At 46.6% G+C, this 18,719-nt stretch overlaps 1 protein-coding gene across 1 annotated transcript in view; it reads right to left on the bottom strand.

Annotated features, from left to right (window-relative positions):
• Positions 1-1,176: 1,176 nt before the first annotated feature.
• Positions 1,177-18,719, bottom strand: part of LOC137656020 (pterin-4-alpha-carbinolamine dehydratase 2-like) — an 89,260-nt gene continuing 71,717 nt past the window's right edge. The window contains exons 3-4 of the mRNA XM_068390204.1: positions 15,738-15,860; positions 1,177-1,814 (exon numbers count right to left, since the gene is read on the bottom strand). Coding sequence (XP_068246305.1) covers positions 1,635-1,814; positions 15,738-15,860 — 303 coding nt within the window. The 3' untranslated portion in view covers positions 1,177-1,634. The remainder of the gene's footprint in view (positions 1,815-15,737; positions 15,861-18,719) is intronic.

Here is an 18,719-nt window from a genome sequence, read left to right as displayed (position 1 = left end):
GCCCTCGCTCAGAGGTAAATTTCAGTTTCCTTGGATGACACTACGTTTTTTAGTGAATACTTCTGCGAAATAAGTATTCCACGCATTTACGGTTACATAAATGTATGATGACAAAGTACATCCTCGGATTCTCCGATGGTTAGGGTTAGTACTTATCCAAGCCCTAACAGCTTTTGCCTCCCCCATGATTAGGTACTTACCATTTTTAAATTGTTTTCTTGCTCCCCTAAGTGAACATGAAGGACGATATTTCCCGAGAAGAAAATTAATCTCCCTGTTTGGTTCTAGGGGACAGCCTTCCAACAGGAAGTCTTTTATCTAAAGGATGTGTGTTCATACCTGAACAAATATCAATTTAAAGTTATATGTATTTTCCTAGCTATAAAAGGCTAGATTGTTTATATTTCCCTCAACCCCACCCCTCATTCTGGTCAAAAGGGGGTTGTCTTGACACAGGCGAGGTGGGACCATTCCTTTGAACACTTTGCCATTAACGAACTAACTTGTGAATGAGTCAACAGCCGTTCCATCTTGGGTTACAGTATCTTCTATTTAAAGGATTCTGGTTTGTAAAATTAGGAAAAATATATTTAACTTACAAGATTTAGCATTTGTAAATGCTGTTATCAATTCTCATTTTCTGTTTGATCCTTGGTTCTGTCCCATTTCTACGGTGATTTATCGCTAATGCTCTTAATTTGGAAATTCATCAACACTAACCCCATATGGTAAGTTTTCAAGTGACCACTATTTTAGTTAAACTAGCAAGTGATGTACCCATCAATATCTCTACCTACAATTTCTCAGATCTCAATACTACTTTGAGGTCCTGACAACAACAAAATTAAAAATTATCAATCTGGTAGTCTTCAAAGTATCATAGGAAGCCCTTGCTGCAATCTTTATACCTAAATTGCTGGAAAAGTGAACAACTTTGTCTGCTGTTGAAAGTTAATACTGTATCTATAATTTTGTAGATGCAAAATAAGGCATTAGTATTATAATGCAATTAGTTACAGTATTCATAAGAAAAAGGGGCAATTAATATTTAGAAAATCTCAGATGAGCAAGATGACCTACAAGCTACAGTAACGTTAGGCATGTGACAAAATCCTGGATCTAATTGTTTTTCTCTAAGAACCGTCTAAACTAAACTAAATGGTAAAATAAGAAAAATTAAATTTCACAATTTTATTAAAAAACTTTCAAAAATGGTAAAGTTATGATAAATCCTTCAGAAAAGAGAGTACAGTACTGTATGCATCATTTATAATTGCGTGTACTTCATTGGTATTACTATTTTTGGTATTTATTTCTCTTATTTCTAAATTCCTTGAAAAATAGGACTCGATTGATAATGAAAAATTTGCTGTGTATATGTATGTTATTGTGTTATAAAAATGGTTCTCACTATCAGGGAGCCCAATATATACATAACTTTTACAAAATTGGCCATACTGTATTTTTAAACTAGTGATGTTTTCCATTGGTCTGATTTCAAGACCATAAATGTACATGATCGACAATATACATAAAAAATTTGCCTAGTCAATGTTATAAAAGACTAAAGACCTGAACAAAATTGCCATCTAAAGCCTTCTAACAGTACAGTGTGTAAAAGCTTTAAAACCTATTCACTTATAATATTTGTAAGTACTATCACAAAAATGAGCCATTTTGACATCTCTCACTGTTATACCATTGCATTCAGGAGTTATCCATGTGACCTGTACAGTGTTATAAACATTAAACCATTCAGGATGGTGACCCATCCGTTCTCCTGCTAATGCTACTCGACTCATCCAACTCCATGCCTGAAATTGAAAAGATGAAGAATAAAATATGAATTGAGGGCACTTTTTAATCCATTTTAAAACAGAAAAACAAAGTAACACCAATAAATAAAATTCTGCACATAATTTTACTAGGTAATATTTCTCTTAACTATAAAATCCGTTTTTTTTTAATAAGAGTAGGACTTCTACGAAGCTATTATAGCCATTGAAGTTAAATGCGGTAGTTGCAACTACAGTCAGATGGAGGCAAAGTGCCCCACTTGTCAAGTTGGCAAGATACTCTATTGGGCTTTAGACCTAAGATTAACAGAATAATTAAAGACTATTAAAGGACTCGGGTTTGTATCCTTAGGAAAATACTTATTACTTTTTAAATTTGTGATTTGTTCCTACATGAATACAAACCATCATTCTTTAATAGGAGACACATCCTAGGGAGGGATGAACCAAATTACTGGCTATTTCCACTTTCCCGGGAATTGTCAGAGCACCGGGTACAGTACAGGAGCAAAGGTGTGACTCCCGCCAACCTACAAATGGTCTGTGCATATGGCTGCCACAAACACTAGGTAAGGCCAGTACCAAGATTAAATGGTACTCTGTCCCCGAACTTGGATCTTTGTATAGGAAATTTGGCCGAATGTATTCATAACTAATGAAAGGAATGGGTTTGAATACATTCCATCCTACCCCTCATCTGGTAGGATAGGGGAGAACCCTCTTAATAGATCCTACTGTAAAGAAAAGTTGCTCTGTTACGAAGCTCCCCTGTATTTGACATCTGATCAAGCTTATCATGACCACAGCTGCTGCAACTCACAAGTAGGGAAAGAAGAGTAGAAGAGCAGTCATTCTACCTTTACTTCTAGGTTTATGCCGAAACCTCAATCTTAGACGAGATGCAAACTGTCTGGTGAAAGAGATAGCTACATCATCCTGATGTACAGCCCCACAGGAACAAGAGTACAGGGCTAAAGGTACCCAAGGACTTATGGGTATACTCCCGTAGAGGAAGGTAAACAATTTATAGCATTAGCAGATTCATGTCTTAATACCAAAGTCACTGACAGGTTTTCCCTGAGTGATAAAAAAGACCATTTATCTCTAATCTGGCGAGTCCCTACCCAAGTTGGACCTCTAATGCCCTCGCTGGTTGAGGCACAGGCCAACTATTATTTCACAAAGCTAGAAAGAAGCTGTACTCTTGAATACATTTTTATTTATTCTGACGTTGTTGAGAAAAGACTTGAGAGCTCAAACATAAAGTGCACAGTTCTCTCAAGATAGCACTGAGGAGCCTATGAAGGACAGAGAAGCCAGTCACTCTCACCGTAGTATTAGGTATACATTTAATTCTAATATGCATGCCGTCTCCATGATGAGGCTCAATACTACACAGTATTCTAGAAGTTTTATTCAAGCTGTGACCACGTTATGGAATGATCTTCCTAATCGGGTAGTCGAATCGGTATAACTTCAAAAGTTCAAACTGGCAGCAAATGTTTTTAAGTTGAACAGGGTGACATAAGTCTCTTTTTATAGATTACCGTATTTCCCGTGTCATAAGACGCTACAAGTGGTAAGACGCACCCTTAAATTAGCAAGGCAGTTTTAGAAAAATAAATTGAGGATTTTAAAAACCTCTTAAGTCAAAGACTCTAGCATGATTATTGTCTGGCACAGTAACTGTTCTTATTCTTTCACTGCCTTGGGTTAGAGTTCTCTTGCTTGAGGGTACACTCGGGCACACTGTTCTCTCTTGTTTCTCCTCCTCTTGTTTTGTTAAAGTTTTTATAGTTTATATAAGAAATATTTATTTTAATATTGTTGCTGTTCTTAAAACAATTAATTTTTTTCCTTGTTTCCTTTCCTTACTGGGCTGTTTTCCCTGTTGGAGCCCCTGGGCTTATAGCATCCTGCTTTTCCAACTAGGGTTGCAGCTTAGCAAATAATAATAATAATAATATGGAATTTCAACGAGTGGTTGGTGCCTTGACGCCTTTTTGTAGAACCTACATCACAGAGTAGTTTCTTTTGAATGCTAGGGACATACTAATGCCCCTAACATCATGAGCTCTGGGTCTACAATATCATTGAGGAAAGTCAGGATTCAATTACAGTTCGATGACCTGGCGAATCCAAGCCGAGATCGTATTCTTGGTGACTCTCCTCTCGACCCTGCCCATGCTTACAAACTGTCTTTTGACATGAGGACAAGCTCCAGCAGTTTGTTATTATTATTATTACTACTAGCCAAGCTACAACCCTAGTTGGAAAAACAAGATGCTATAGGCCCAATGGCTCCAATAGGGAAAAATAGCTCAGTGAGGAAAGGAAATAAATAAATGATGAGAATAAATTAACAATAAATCATTCTAAAAACAGTAACATCAAACCAGGTATGTCCTATATTAATTGAGATAGTGTCTCAGCGCCCTCAAAGGACATAGTAACAGTTGATCAGGATCATAGGTTACATGACGGAGACTAGAAATCTCAAATGGCCCAAACCTAGAGTCGGCCTCAGCTGGATTTCGAGACTTACCGATGAACTCGGGGACAAAGTTAAGCATTACCTGATCCCATTCGTTGGATGGGCGGAGTATGGAAGACCATACAACTTGCTGACTCTTGGAAAAGGGCAGAGCAAGAAGGAAAACCCTCTCAGGAGTCAAGTCATGATCTAAGAAGTGATGCAGCAGTCCACAAGGTGCTCCTTTCAGGGAATGTACTACACAAACTGCATTCCAAGGTGGTCTAACTTCTGACTCGGGGCAGGTAAGCTCAAAGCTCCATGTGAGGAGAGAGAATTCCGTCGAGGAGGCATGTTAACTCCATTTACTCTAAAGACAAGGCTCAAGGCTGAGTGATAACCTTTCACCACCGAGGCTGAGTAGAGTTTTTTTTTCCATGATGTACACAATAAGAACTCTGCTATCAAGGGGACACTAGCATCGAGAGGACTGATACTCTTTCTGTGGCACCAACCTCAGAAGATAACCCACTTCACCGGATAGATGGAGATATCACAAATTTTTAAGTAATTTGTATTTTTCCTAACATACCTAGAACTACCTTCTTAGGAATTACTGGTAACTCTACCCTAACCGACCAGCTTTTTGTGTAGTTTACCCTATTCCCGTTTTCTAAGGGGCTAACCTCAGGCGGAGTGAAACGCGCCCTGAGGCGACCCGGGGTCGGAGAGCGTGCAAGCTCAGGTCGTCTCTTCAGTAAGTTTCGTCGGCAAAGGTACTCCTCGGCCCTGCAGGTCCCTCGGGGAAGGTTGGGTGGGCCATAACCCGAAGGTAGTTCTAGGTAAGTATGTTAGGAAAAATACAAATTACTTAAAAATTTGTGATTTGTTCCAACACAGGGTACTTACCTAGAACTACCTTCTTAGGAGACTTAAACTTTAGGAGGAGGGAGAGTCCTGCAGGGACAAGAGGCCGAAGGCTGGAGGCACGCGAGGGAGGCACCTAGATAGGAGGCTAGGTTCTTCCGACCACATGAAAAACTGAACGAGAAATAGGGAAACTATCCAAAAAAAAACTAACTTAGTGTCTAAAATGGCTTACCTTCGTCCAAACCAGTTCCGAGACGCATTCCTGTAGAGGACGTTTCTTCTAGTGGCTAAGGTCTTCTGAGTACTTTCACGCAGGGAATACTGTCCAGGGGAAGGATGAATAGGGGGGGGGGTAAAGATAAGGAAGGAACAAGTGACTCTTGGCTTTAACACCCCCGATTACCGTGGGGCCATGACCTTAGATCTCTTGAAGGGCCGAAATGACTGGACCAATGGAGAAACCGTCCAAGGATTTCCTTGAGCAATCCTTGAGGTAGTGTTCCGTGAAGGTGGATTGTCTAGACCACGTACCCGCCTTCAGGATTTTGCCCACAGCCATGTTCTTTTCAAAGGCTAGAGAGGTACTAAGACCCCTAATATCATGAGGCCTTGGTTTACCTGAGAGCGGGGTTCTGCAGGCCTCGTAGGCTCTCTTTATCACTTAGCGAAGCCAGAAGGAGATTCAATTCTTAGAAACTGGTTTCTTTATCCGGCCAGCAGAGACGAATAATTTCTTGATCTCTGGGTGGAATTTTGCTGTCCTCTCCAGGTACAGTACTTCCTTACTGCTCTCATGGGACATAAGAGTAAGTCCTTTGGGTTGTCTGACCGAGGGATGGCTGGTACTGAAAAGCCCTCGAACCGAGGATCCCAACAAGCTGGGTTCTGTGTTTTGGCCACAAAACTAGGGACGAATTTAAAGGAAGCCTCTCGCCATCCTAACTCTCTTCGCTGAGGCCAGGGCTAAGAGGAAGACTGTTTTGAGGGTGAGTTCCCTGTCTAAGGAGTCCTTGAGCGGTTAGAAGGGCGGCTAAGACAGGGCTTTGAGGACTTTAGCAAGGTCCCACTGCGGTACCCTCACTTCCTGGGGGGACATGACTGCTCAAACCTTCGGATGAGCATCGAGATATGTTGGGAGGCTCCCAAGTCAATACCCTTAAGGAGGAAGACCTGTCCCAATGCTGCACGCACTCCTTTAATGGCCAGAATAGACGAGCCCACATCGTCCCTAAGGTATACCAGAAAGTCTGCTATGTCATGAATGGACGCCCTTAAAGGTCTGATATCTCTGGAAGCACACCATTTCGCGAAGACCGCCCATTTCGCTTGGTAGACTGCCGTCGAGGAACGCCTTAGGTAGCCTGACATCCTTGTCACGGTCCTTGATGAGTAACCATTCTTCTTCAGGAGCTTCTCGATAACCTCCACGCGTGAAGGCGGAGGGATCGAGGGTTTTCGTGCCACCTGTGAAAGCGAGGTTGACGGAGCAGATCTGTCCTGTCTGGGAGTGGCCAAGGAGGAAGGAGAGCTAATTCTTTTAGGTCTGCGAACCACTCGCTCTCCGGCCACCAAGGCGCTACCAAAGCCACTGTCATGTTGGTCGCCGACCTCACTCTGTATAGCACTTGTCTGATCAACCCGAAGGGAGGGAAGGCATAAACATCGAGGTTGTCCCAAGGATGTTGGAAGACGTCCTCGAACGCTGCTGACGGCTCTGGGACTGGAGAACAGAACACGGGAAGCTGGGCGTTCAGACGTGTGGCGAACATGTCTATCACTGAGGAGCCCCACTTCAGGATGACTGCCCGAGCTACCTCCGGGTGTATGGTCCATTCCGAGCCTATCCCTTGACCCACCCTGCTGAAGGGCCAACACCAACCGTATTGTGACGACTGTGTAGTACCTCTAACAGTAAGGCATTTGTTGACCGAATGCCCCAATTATAACAACTTGCGGAATAGATATTTGTTTGAGGCTCGAGGTGAGGGTGGCAGGTTCATCCTTGCCAAGATTCTTGGAAATGATGTGTCCTACCATGCAAGTGGCATTTTTAGATATATTTCAGAAGCAGGTCTTCTGAAAAATATTTAACTTTTATTACATTCAACTTTTATGATTTTAATTGAATACTCTTTTATTTTTTATTTTATTTTATCTTTTATTTTTGTATACATAAATTAAATGTTACCGGCGTCAATGACCTCAGATGTCAGGATGCCTGAAAACTTTAAATCAATCAATCAATCAATCCATCCCTTCCTTTGCCGCCCATTCCAACAGTTCCGTCGCTAGGGCGCATAGCTCTTTTGATTTCAGGCCCCCTTGCTTCTTTACGTAGGCCACTACAGTGGCGTTGTCGCACATCAACGCCACGGTGTTTCCTCGGAGGAGATAAACGAATTCCCGACACGCTCTCAACACGGCCACGATCTCCAGAATGTTTATGTGTCGTGCCGCCTCCTCGCTGGACCATTTGCCTCTTGTCGAATTTCCCAGAAGGTGTGCTCCCCACCCTTCCTTCGATGCGTCCGTGAACAACAGCATCTCCGAAGGGTCGGGTGCGAAGGGCATTCCTTTCCCAGAATTCGACCTGTCGTTCCACCATTGCAGGACGTCCTTTGTTTCTGGAAAGAGTGGCACTACTGTGTGGGGTTCCCTTCCCTGGGGCCACACCTCCTTCAGGTTCCATTGAACCGCCCGGAGTTTGAGCCTCCCCTGCGGTGCTAACTTCTCCAACGATACCAGGTGCCCTATCAGTTTCTGCCAATCCTTGGCCCTCCTGGGCTGGTCCGTCAGGAAGGGTTGCAGAATTCGTTTCAGATTCTCTAACCTCTCCCCTGAGGGGAAGGCTCTCACTAACCGGGTGTCCAGGACCATCCCCAAGTAGGTCATCCTGGTGTCGGGATTCAACTGGGATTTCTCCCAATTGATCGTGATCCCAATTCCTTGCAGAGCCCAAGCAACTTTGAGGCTGAAAGAAGCAACCAATCGTCCCGCCATGCTCGTGCACCCATACCGAGACCGTCGTGAATACCCTCGTGAACACCTGAGGCGCCGTCGACAGACCGAAGCAAAGGGTTTTGAACTGAAGGACTTGGGACTCCCACTTTATCCTGAGGAACTTCCTGCTGGAGGGGTGCACGGGGACTTAAAAGTAAGCGTCCTTGAGGTCGAGGGACATTAGGAAATCTCCCTCCCTCAAGGCCACACTGTCTTCGGAGTGTCCATCTTGAAGTTCGTCTTTGAGACAAACTTGTTGAGGGCTGAGAGGTCTATGACCGGCCTCCACCCTCCTGTTGCTTTCTCCACAAGGAAGAGCCTGCTGTAGAACCCCGGGCCGGGGTTCTCCACTGATTCCAATGCTCCCTTGGAGATCATGGATGACACCTGTTCCTGCAGAGCCGCCCGTTTCAAGGGGTCTTTGGGAATTAACCACCCGGCCCTCTGAGCTGGGATGAGTGGGGGAGGTTCCGTCAGGAAGGGAAGCCTGTAGCCTTCCTTCAGGACCGCTACTGTCCAGGGATCCGCACCGAAATCCCGCCATGCTCGCCAAGAGTGTCTGAGGCATCCCCCTACTTGAGGCTCCTGCAGGAGTAGGGGGCCTCGTCTCCTACCTCCTTCTGGAGGGGCGGCCGGACCGACCTCTCCTTGAGTTACTGTAGGAAGGTCTAAAGGCCGACTGAGGTGCCGTGTTACCCCTACGGGGGGGCTGCGAGGTTTGTAGCCAAGGTGCCGAAGGTTGTGTCGGTGGTGCCTGGGAGGAGTAAGGGACGTCCACTGATGGTCTCCTATGCACTGGCCGCCTCATAGGGGTAGGCCTATGTTCTACGTCCTTCATCTTTCTTACCCTCTCCATGGTGTCTTCCACCATCTTGAGGGGGAAGATGGATTCATCCCATACTGAGGAATTCCTTAACCTCCTCACCTCCCTGTCCGGCAACTTCCTTATAAGTTTGCTGAGGACTGTGTCTCTCTTTCGCAGAACCCAGTTCGTGGCCACCGAGAGAGATTGGGAAGACAAAAACTTCAGGGCCTTGCCCCCTGAACTAATAAGATCTTTCAACAAGGTCTGATTTTCAGGAAGGGAGAGATCGTGTGATGCTTGAAAACCTACCAAGGTGCAGGCCCACCAGTCTAACCAGGAGGATACGTATACCAGGTCTTGAGCCATGTCCTCCATCCTGGAGGTCTCCGTCGGGGAAAAGCAAACGGGGGCCGTGGACGGCTCCTTGGTTCAAAGAGGTCACTGCTGCTTCCACTGCGCGGGGACCTCCACGACGACCCTCTGGCACGTAAAACCTCTTCTGAGTTTTCAGTCCCGGCATCAACTTCAAGGAACTCTGACTTCTAGGAGCATCAGCTAGACCAGCCAGGTACCTATCTATGTGCTCCATCCCCAGCCTGACGTCAGGAGCTAGAGGGAGAGCCAAGGAAGGTTTCTGCTGTACCGGACCTTCCACCAACCTAGTCAGTCCGGAGAGCACGGCCTGTTCCACCGAGAGCTTGGGCTCGTCAAGACGGTGATGGCGTCTTATCAGGGCCAGTACTTTACGGTAAAAGGAGATGTCGTCAGACAAGCACTCCCCTCCTTCCACCAGGGCCTCCGTCACCAGTACCTCCACACGGGTACCCTCCGTAGCGGTGGGAGGGGCATCGCTGGACGGGTCTGCCCGTGGCACGGGCTGCTCTGTGTGGGCGAGGGTATCCGTCATGGGATTACCTTGGCCTGCGGGAGACTCCGTGGTTGAGAAACTCAGGCGGATCGACGGGTGCCCTTGGTGCTTAAGGAAGTCCCCCAAGGTGCCCGTGGTTGACGCCATGCCTTCCGTCCGACGCAGCGCGTCCTTCCGTTGGGAAGAAGAAGCGGAGGCCTTCACTTGATTAGATTCGTCACGGGGGGCTTGGTTGGACAACCTCTGACGTAAATCTGGTCTGAAGGAGGGGGAGTGAGACAGAGGCGACGAGGCTCTAGGGGGCCACCCGGAAGCGGCCGCGGCTGTGGTAACCCTAAACAGCTCGCTCCGGGGTACCGTGATGCTCACCCACTCCTTCGACTTACTTATTTTCGCCCTCTTCTTGGAGGACTTGGACTCCTCCTTCCTTTTTCCGGAACGGGAGCGGGACTACTTCTTCTTCCGGGACTTCTCCCGCTTCCTCTTCGTAGACTTGCCGTTATCGTCCTCCGACGAAGAAGAGTCTGATGACGTGGATGACGATGAGGAGGAGGAGGAATCACCGAACTGCCTGAAAGGTCCAACACCGCAGGGTGGACTCCACGTCGCTTCTCTGGTGTCGGGGGTTGAAGAAACACGGGCGGGAGCGTAGAAGGGGGGGCTGGAGGAGACCAAGAAAACCTCTTGTGGCCGAACCATTGCTCGAAATCTTCCTCCCTTCTCAAGGGCGACCTGAAGGGATTCCTTGGCGCCTCCCACGCGGAGGGGTCTGAATTAGACGAGCTACCTTTCTCGGCGTCTCCCCCGGCAGCAGAAGCACCTGAAACATACATCCACGACTCTGGGGAAGTATCAAAACCTGACTTCCCCCACATAGGATCTACAGTGGAGACGGGACCTGTAGGCACCAGGACCTCGTCTCCCACGCAAACTCCCGAACTTCCCTCAGGCCCCACACATGCCTGCACAACACCAGAATTCCCATCCACAGGTATATCAGACTCTTGGAGAAGGGCAATGGGCCTCTTCCCCGCAAAGGACTTACCTCGTCCCCTACCCTGGGTAGGGGAAGCAGGAAGGGAGCCCCGATCTGACGAGGCGCCTGGGGAAACGAAAGGAGAAGACACGTTGGCCTTCTTGGGAGACTTCTTCACCGCTTTCTTCTTTTTGGTGCGGTAGAGCACCGACTGGATCTCACTCCAGGACTCGCACTCCGGACACGTGGAGGTAGGGGAACACACTTTGCCCCTACACGTCGAACACAAAGAGTGGGGATCCACTTCGGGCTTAGAAAGGAAAGCCCCACAAGATTTCCCGGCCACAGGCCCAGGGCAACAACGAGGCTGCTCCATAACACAACACATAAGTCACCAAGAGACACAGGGATACAAAGGAAAGGGTAAGGAAATGAACACGTGGGTAGCGCATGGTAGGGTCGGGGGACACAAAGGGTCGCACAGGGTAAGAGAGAGCGCGGCGAGATGATGATCACGTCGCGACCAGAAACTTACTGAAGAGACGACCTGAGCTTGCACGCTCTCCGAACCCGGGTCGCTTCAGGGCGCGTTTCACTCCGCCTGAGGTTACCCCCTTAGAAAACGGGAATAGGGTAAACTACACAAAAAGCTGGTCGGTTAGGGTAGAGTTACCAGTAACTCCTAAGAAGGTAGTTCTAGGTAAGTACCCTGTGTTGGAACAAAGATGATTTATGGAGGTATGCAGACATCTTTTTCACCACTGCTTACGGAAAGCCTCTGTGAGAGGAGATGCTGGAAAACCTCCAGGCCTGAAGTTGTAGGGAAGCGATTGCTTTCTGGTAATCTGTGTGTGAGATTGACCAGGTCAGGAAGGGAAGGAAGTTCTCTCAGTACCTCTGTGAGCAGAAGTAGGTCTGGGTACCTTTCTGCTTGCTGCCACAGCAGAGTTATTAGGGTTATTGACAGGTATTGCGATGCCTTCACCTTGTTGATAAGTCTCCTTATTAGACAGATGAGGGGGCGTAGAGAGTGCATAGAAGTCCAGGTTCTCCCACGGATGTTGGATGGATTCTTGTAGAGCTACTTAGGATCCAGTATTGGTAAGCAGTACACCAGAAGCTTCCAGTTCAGGGACATCGCGAATAGATCTATCATTAGCGAACCCAACAGTCTTTTTTGGCTATTCGAGGACATACAGACATTACGAACCCAACTATCCGAGTCTTCCTGCTTAGATTGTCGGCAAGGAAGTTTTTTCTTGCTCAGAATGAATCGGGCTGACAAGGCCATCAGATTATCTTCCGCCCATCCTATGATTTCCACAGGTAGATGGCATAACTGATCTGAAAAAGTACCTCCTTGATTGTTTAGATACACCACTACCGTCGTGCTGTTACTCATCAACACTATGAAGTGCACTAAAAGGGAGCTGTTGGAAATACTTGAAAGCCAGGAATGCTGCTCTCATTTCTATGACACTGCCAATTGGATTCGGACCACAGACTAGAGGCCATATGTTGCAACCGGTAAGCCCCCCATCCTTCTTTTCATGAATCTGTGAAGAGCATCAAATCCATTATGGAGAGAGATCTACTCCCATGAGATTGGTAACATTTAACCACCAACCAGGTCCCTTTTTTGTTCTGATGCTATCAGAACTCGGAAGTTTGGAGGATCCCTGTGCTGAGATCAAGTTGCCACTGGTGAGAACGAAAGTGTAGACAGCCGTTGGGTCCAGAGGTTCCATGGTCAAATGCCCTAACCAGTGTAGCCACAGTTGTGCTTGTAGCAAGCCTTGCTTTAGGAAGGAAAGTGCCTCTTCCTTTGGTCACTCTATTCTATCTTGGGATGGAGAAACCCTACCTAATAAGGTGTTTATCAGAATCCTGAAATATATTAGATTTGGCAGTAGTTGCAAAGAGGACTTCTTGTGATTTATGATCCCCAGATCATAACAAAACTTGAGGAGCATCTTAAACTGGTATATTCTCTCATGGAGGATGCATCTTAGATACTTCCTTGACGTATGGATTGGGATCTGGAAGTACTCATCTTTGAGATCCAGAGCTATCATGAAATCTTTTGGTCTGATAACCTGTTTTACTGTATCAGACTTCATCTTGAACAGGGTTTGCAGCAGAAACCTGTTCAGGGCAGAGAGGTTCATTACCAGTCTTCAGCCTGCAAATGCCTTCTCTACAAGAAAGGGTTAACAGCAGAAGCCTGGGGATCTGTCTAGGACCCTCATTGGCGATCAGGTAGCCTACTGAACCAGGCCAGTAATTGATCCATGAAGTGGCTTTCAAAGAATCTTTTGCAACCCGCTCCATGTTCACAGCCTCTGCATCTGAGAACATCCCCTGCTCTGCTACCAACTTATTGAGGGTGACATTGTTCAAAAGGGCTAATACTGCCGGATCTAATAGCAAGGGAGAAAGATTATCTGTCATAAAAACAGAGGAAGTAGGCGTGATGAATGCCCAGCTCTATGAGAGTTTGAAGTCCCAGCAACTTGGGAGAAGACTTTCTTCCTGGCTCTCTTCACCATCCTAGACCAGGGAAACTATCTTGGTTTTGCCAGTTCTGGGGGACTGGCAGAAGTCCAGGACCATATCTTTCCCCTCGGGGGGGGGGGGGGAATAGGAATGTCAGAACAAGCAGGATTTATCCTGGTAGGGGTAGAAGCCTGAGGCAAAGAAACCGAAGGATCCTGCCTCATGAAACTCGATGTAACAATGGTGAGGGTCTGAGACTGCAAGCAATCGCCAACCTCCACCATCAGGATGCTTCAAAAAGCTGGAGCATGGCATAGACGAATCTAAAGTCCAGTCACGAGGAACTCGAGGGGAAGACCACTCACGAGAAGTTGCCCTTTCACAATGGAAAGGATGAAGACTTTCCTTGAAAGGTGGATGAAAAGTACGTTTCTCCTGCTAAGAGAACTCAAAGCACTGAGCAAGCTTACGGTGCCGAGTGCACACAGCATACTGAGCAAGCTTCGCTGGCTGTTCAGCCAGCATGCTCACCCAGGGAGGATTGCAAGCCTGGCTGGGACTCTAGGCCAGGGAGACCCTGCCAGCAACAACTCATGTGGGCAAGAAGTTGTACAGGACGCTTCAGCAAAGGACAGACCTTTTGGAGGGAATGCCACTCCAGGGGCTAGTGGGGGAGGATGTGACCAATACCTGCAGTCAAATGTGCGCTCTCACTATGCCCCAGGCTTCAGCATCTCCAAGAGGGGAAACCCAAAAGCCCCTAGAAAAGTCAGAGATGACTCATAGCATCAAAAAGAGATAGATTCCTTTTCAGCAGTGGGTGTTGCTGCTTTGCTAGGGGAAGCAACAGGGCCCTGCACACCTAAGGGTTATTCGGGGGTGAAATGGTCATATCACTTACTCGTTTGTCCTCCGGAGGAGACCGAACCAGTAGAGTCAGCAGGAAGCCGATGAAGTGACTGAGTAAGAAGTTGGAACTCGTTCAACCTCTATTAGAAGAATCTCTTTTAGACTTCTCCTTTGGTCACCTAACATACCGCTCCCACTGAGAGGATGGCCACTCCTGACACTCCGCAGAAAAGATGCCTGAATGTAGGAGTGCCGTCTGCACAAAGGCCAAAGGGAATGAGGAACGTCTCCCAAGCTGATATAAAGGTCCTACAAGAGTGACTTTCAATTCGCGGTCAAACCTGCATATCAGCAGCCCTTAAAAAGATCACACACACACATGTCACCAGAAAAGAAAAAGTGAGTTTACAGCCACTTCTATATACTGTACAGGTGTACAGTACAGTAGAGAGAGCACTGAGCCAAAAACAAAAGTGACTTCAACTCTAGCGGTATTTACCTCACGTAAAATGTTTATGGCTAGTTTCCAGCAACACCAGAACAATACATCCCTAGTAAAGAACAAAAGGTTTGTATTTGTTTAGAAACAGAACTAACTTTACAAGAAGTAAACCTAGGCTCAAAATTGGAAAAGACTACTGGAGGAAAAACTGGGGGGGGGGAGATAAGGAACCAAAAAACTGGCAACTGCAGTGTTGAAAACTAGCATATTTTTCAAAAGGAAAAAGAAAAATGGAGAATTTGTTAAAACAAAGATTGATTGATTGATTTACAGTTCTCTGGCATCCTGATATGAAAGGTCATTGATGTTGAATTAAAACAGAGATTTCAACAAGAAATGGCTATAGACTGTGCTATCTTTGAGGCCAGAAATCAGAGAGACAAAGCCCAGTGTACAAAATACAAGGAATTCAACACTAGAACTTCTCTTTTCCTATGACTCCTTTGTGATGAAAGAACTTTAGATGGTCAACAAAAGCACTCATTTTGGTATCAGCCAAGTTCAACACAAGTACCACAGGAAGCAAAACAATCACCTTACCTTCGTAATCAGTACAATTATCATATAGTTCATACTCCCTGCAATTCACTGCATCCAACACATAGGACAGCCCCTAACTATTTTCGAAGGGGTGATTGTAGAATTGTTGAGACTCCATAATGAAGTTATCCGCCACGTTGCACAAAAATTACCCAAAATCAATGAAAATCCACATAAGGAAATCACATAAAAGCACTAATGAGGTAATTAGTATTGCACAAGAACCAACAAACTCTAAAGCATGAAAGCTCTCTGGGCTGTTGACAGCCTGAGTGGTCATTAACAACAAATTTTAAAGGTGACTAGACAGCCGGTTCAGCCTGCAGTGTTGCCAAGGGGGGGTGACAATAGAAGGTAGCAGGGTTGCAAATGTGGTTAAAATTTTTGAGGTTTTAGAGATTTAGGGCTAGATAAATTACCTTAAGATAATGGATATTAATATGGAAATTAATTACTTCATCTTACGTAAATATTCTTTTCATATAAAAATTAGCTCAAATGGATTATGTTCAGAATTCCTAAGGTAACAGTTGTAAAATTCAAGTGTAAACAAAACACCAACCTCATTAAAACTCTGGAACAAGAATGTCTTATTGATGGCATCTCGTCCGTCCACCATATTCCACCCATTATCAAGTAGAGGTATTAACTGGTCATCCCTTTCATATCTGGTCAATGGAAAAACCTGAAAAATAATATACAGTACAATATTAATTTTCTTTACGCAGTAATATGAAACATGACAAATTCGTAGGTAATTTGTATTTTTCCTAACTATACAAACCTTAGCTATTTAATATGGGTTATTACTTTCGGCGTAGCTGAAATGACGAGCCATTAAAATTTTAACGAAGGTTTACTACCCCACCGCCAGTTAGCGGGGGGGGGGGGTAGGGACCCCCCTCACACACACCTGTGCTTGAGCTCACTTTGCTTAGAGGTAGGACTTCAAGGGGGATAGGGCTGGCGGGCAAGTTTGATTAAATAGCTAAGGTTTGTATAGTTAGGAAAAATACAAATTACCTATGAATTTGTCATTTGTTCCGTAACTGACATACAAACCACGCTATTTAATAGGGGTGACTCACCCATTAGGAAGGGTGGAAAGTCCCAGCCAGTACTGGCTTTTCGCTTTGCCCGGGGACTCAGTATTTGAGTGTGTCAGCACTCAACAATAAGGAGTCCCTGCACCTCGCTAGAACCTTGCTACGCAAGGGCTGCAGCCTACATAAGCTGTGTGTGAAGGTATGAAGTGTGACTCGTTCTAGGAAGTTGACCTGTAGTCCTTTAGATGGAAACTTTAGGTTAGGACTCTCCCAATACCACCTCGTCAGGGTATGGGGACGTGACAGTATTAGCTTAATACTAGGAACACAAGGAAACATGGTTTACCTGCAGTGGTTCGAGGTCAGCTGTGCAGAGAACCCAGGATGCTGCTTTCCCCAAGAGAGGGGAGGATGAAGAAAAGAATAAGGGCCAGACATACCTTTTCATTCATGCAAACTAAGACCGAGTAACAATGCCCTCAACCTTCTGCTACTTGTCCATTAAGGAGCCTGAGGTTTTAAACCAGCTGTTGTGCAGCCACCACAGGGCCGATAGAAAACGTATCGAGCCTCCTGTGGGTCACGTCTTGCAGGTAGTGGGCTGTGAAGGTCGTCTGACGCTTCCACACCCCAGCTTGTAGCACCTGCGTCACTGAAAAGTTTTTCTTGAAGGCTAGGTACGTAGCTACGGCCCTGACGTCATGTGCTCTAGGGCGACGTGACGGAGGAGGGTCTGGATTCAGGGACAGATGGATCACCCTACGAATCCATGCCAAGATGATATTCTTGGTAACCCTCCTTTTAGTCCTCCCAGTGCTTACAAACAATGCCTGCACCTGGGGACGAACTGCAGCCGTTCTTTTGAGATATAGCCTCAGACTCCTTACTGGGCACAGTAGGAGATGGTATGGGTCATCTGTTACAGAACGAAGACTCGAAACCTGGAAGGAGTCGAACCGAGTGTCCGGCACTCCCGGATCCTGAGTCTTAGCAATAAACTCAGGGACGAATCTGAACGTTACCTCCCCCCATCCCCTTGAATGGGCGATGTCATAAGAGAGACCATGAAGTTCACTGACTCGCTTGGCCGAGGCCAAAGCTAGTAGGAACACAGTATTCCAAATTAGGTGGCGATCTGAAGCCTGACGTAATGGTTCGTAGGAAGGTCTCTTAAGAGACCTGAGAACTCGAACCACGTTCCATGGAGGAGGTCTCACTTCCGACTGAGGGCAGGTAAGTTCATAACTTCATATGAGTAGGGAAAGTTCCAGCGAGGAAGAAATGTCCACTCCTTTAAGCCTGAAGGCTAGACTTAAGGCTGATCGATAGCCTTTCACCGCTGAGACTGAAAGGCGCATTTCTTCCCGCAAATACACAAAGAACTCCGCTATTGCTGGAATAGTGGCATCGAGTGGAGAGATACCCTTTCCACGACACCAACCACAGAAGACTCCCCACTTTGCCTCGTAGACAGATGCGGATGACCTTCGCCGGTGTCTAGACATCCTGACCGCAACTTGTTGCGAAAATCCTCTCTCAGCGAGGAGATGCTGGATAGTCTCCAGGCATGAAGTCGTAGCAAAGCTACGGCTTTGTGGAAGATGTTGGCGTGTGGTTGTTTGAGTAGCTTGTGTCGCGGAGGGAGTTCTCTTGGAAGTTCCGTTAGGAGTTGCAGAAGGTCCGGAAACCATTCCGCGTGATGCCATAGCGGAGCTATAAGGGTCATCGAAGGATTGACCGATATTCTGGTCTTGTTGAGTACCCTTCTCATCGGACAGAACGGGGGAAAGGCGTATACATCGATGTTGTCCCACCGTTGTTGGAAGGCATCTTGCCAGAGCGCCTTGGGATCCGGGACTGGGGAGCAGTACAGCGGAAGCTCTAAGTTCAGTGCTGTAGCGAGCAGATCCACTGTCGGAAAACCCCACAAAGTCAGGACTTTGTTGGCTACTAGATGATCCAAAGACCACTCTGTACTCACTATCTGAGACGCTCTGCTCAGACTGTCGGCGAGCACATTCCTCTTGCCTGGAATGAAGCGAGCCGATAGTGGAATCGAGTGGGCTTCGGTCCACCTCAGTATCTCTACTGCGAGATGGGATAGCTGCTTTGAAAAGGTACCTCCTTGCTTGTTGATGTAAGCCACTACTGTGGTGTTGTCGCTCATCACCACCACAGAGTGACCCGCCAGATATGGTTGGAACTGTTGAAGGGCCAGGAATACGGCCTTCATTTCTAGCAGATTTATATGGAGGCACTTTTCTGATTCTGACCACAGGCCTGAGTTCCTGTGTTGCAGAACGTGGTCCGCCCATCCTTTCTTTGAGGCGTCCGAAAACAGCATCAAATCCGGGGGGAGGACGAGAAGATCCACTCCTCTTCGTAGGTTCTCGTCTGTCACCCACCACTGAAGGTCCGTCTGTTCGGCAGGACCCATAGGGATCATGACGTCCGGGGAATCATAACCCTGATTCCACCGAGACTTGAGTCGCCATTGG

This window comes from Palaemon carinicauda, chromosome 1 (assembly GCF_036898095.1).
Source record: "Palaemon carinicauda isolate YSFRI2023 chromosome 1, ASM3689809v2, whole genome shotgun sequence".
Taxonomy (NCBI): domain Eukaryota; kingdom Metazoa; phylum Arthropoda; class Malacostraca; order Decapoda; family Palaemonidae; genus Palaemon; species Palaemon carinicauda.
This window is presented reverse-complemented; position numbering and strand designations above follow the sequence as displayed.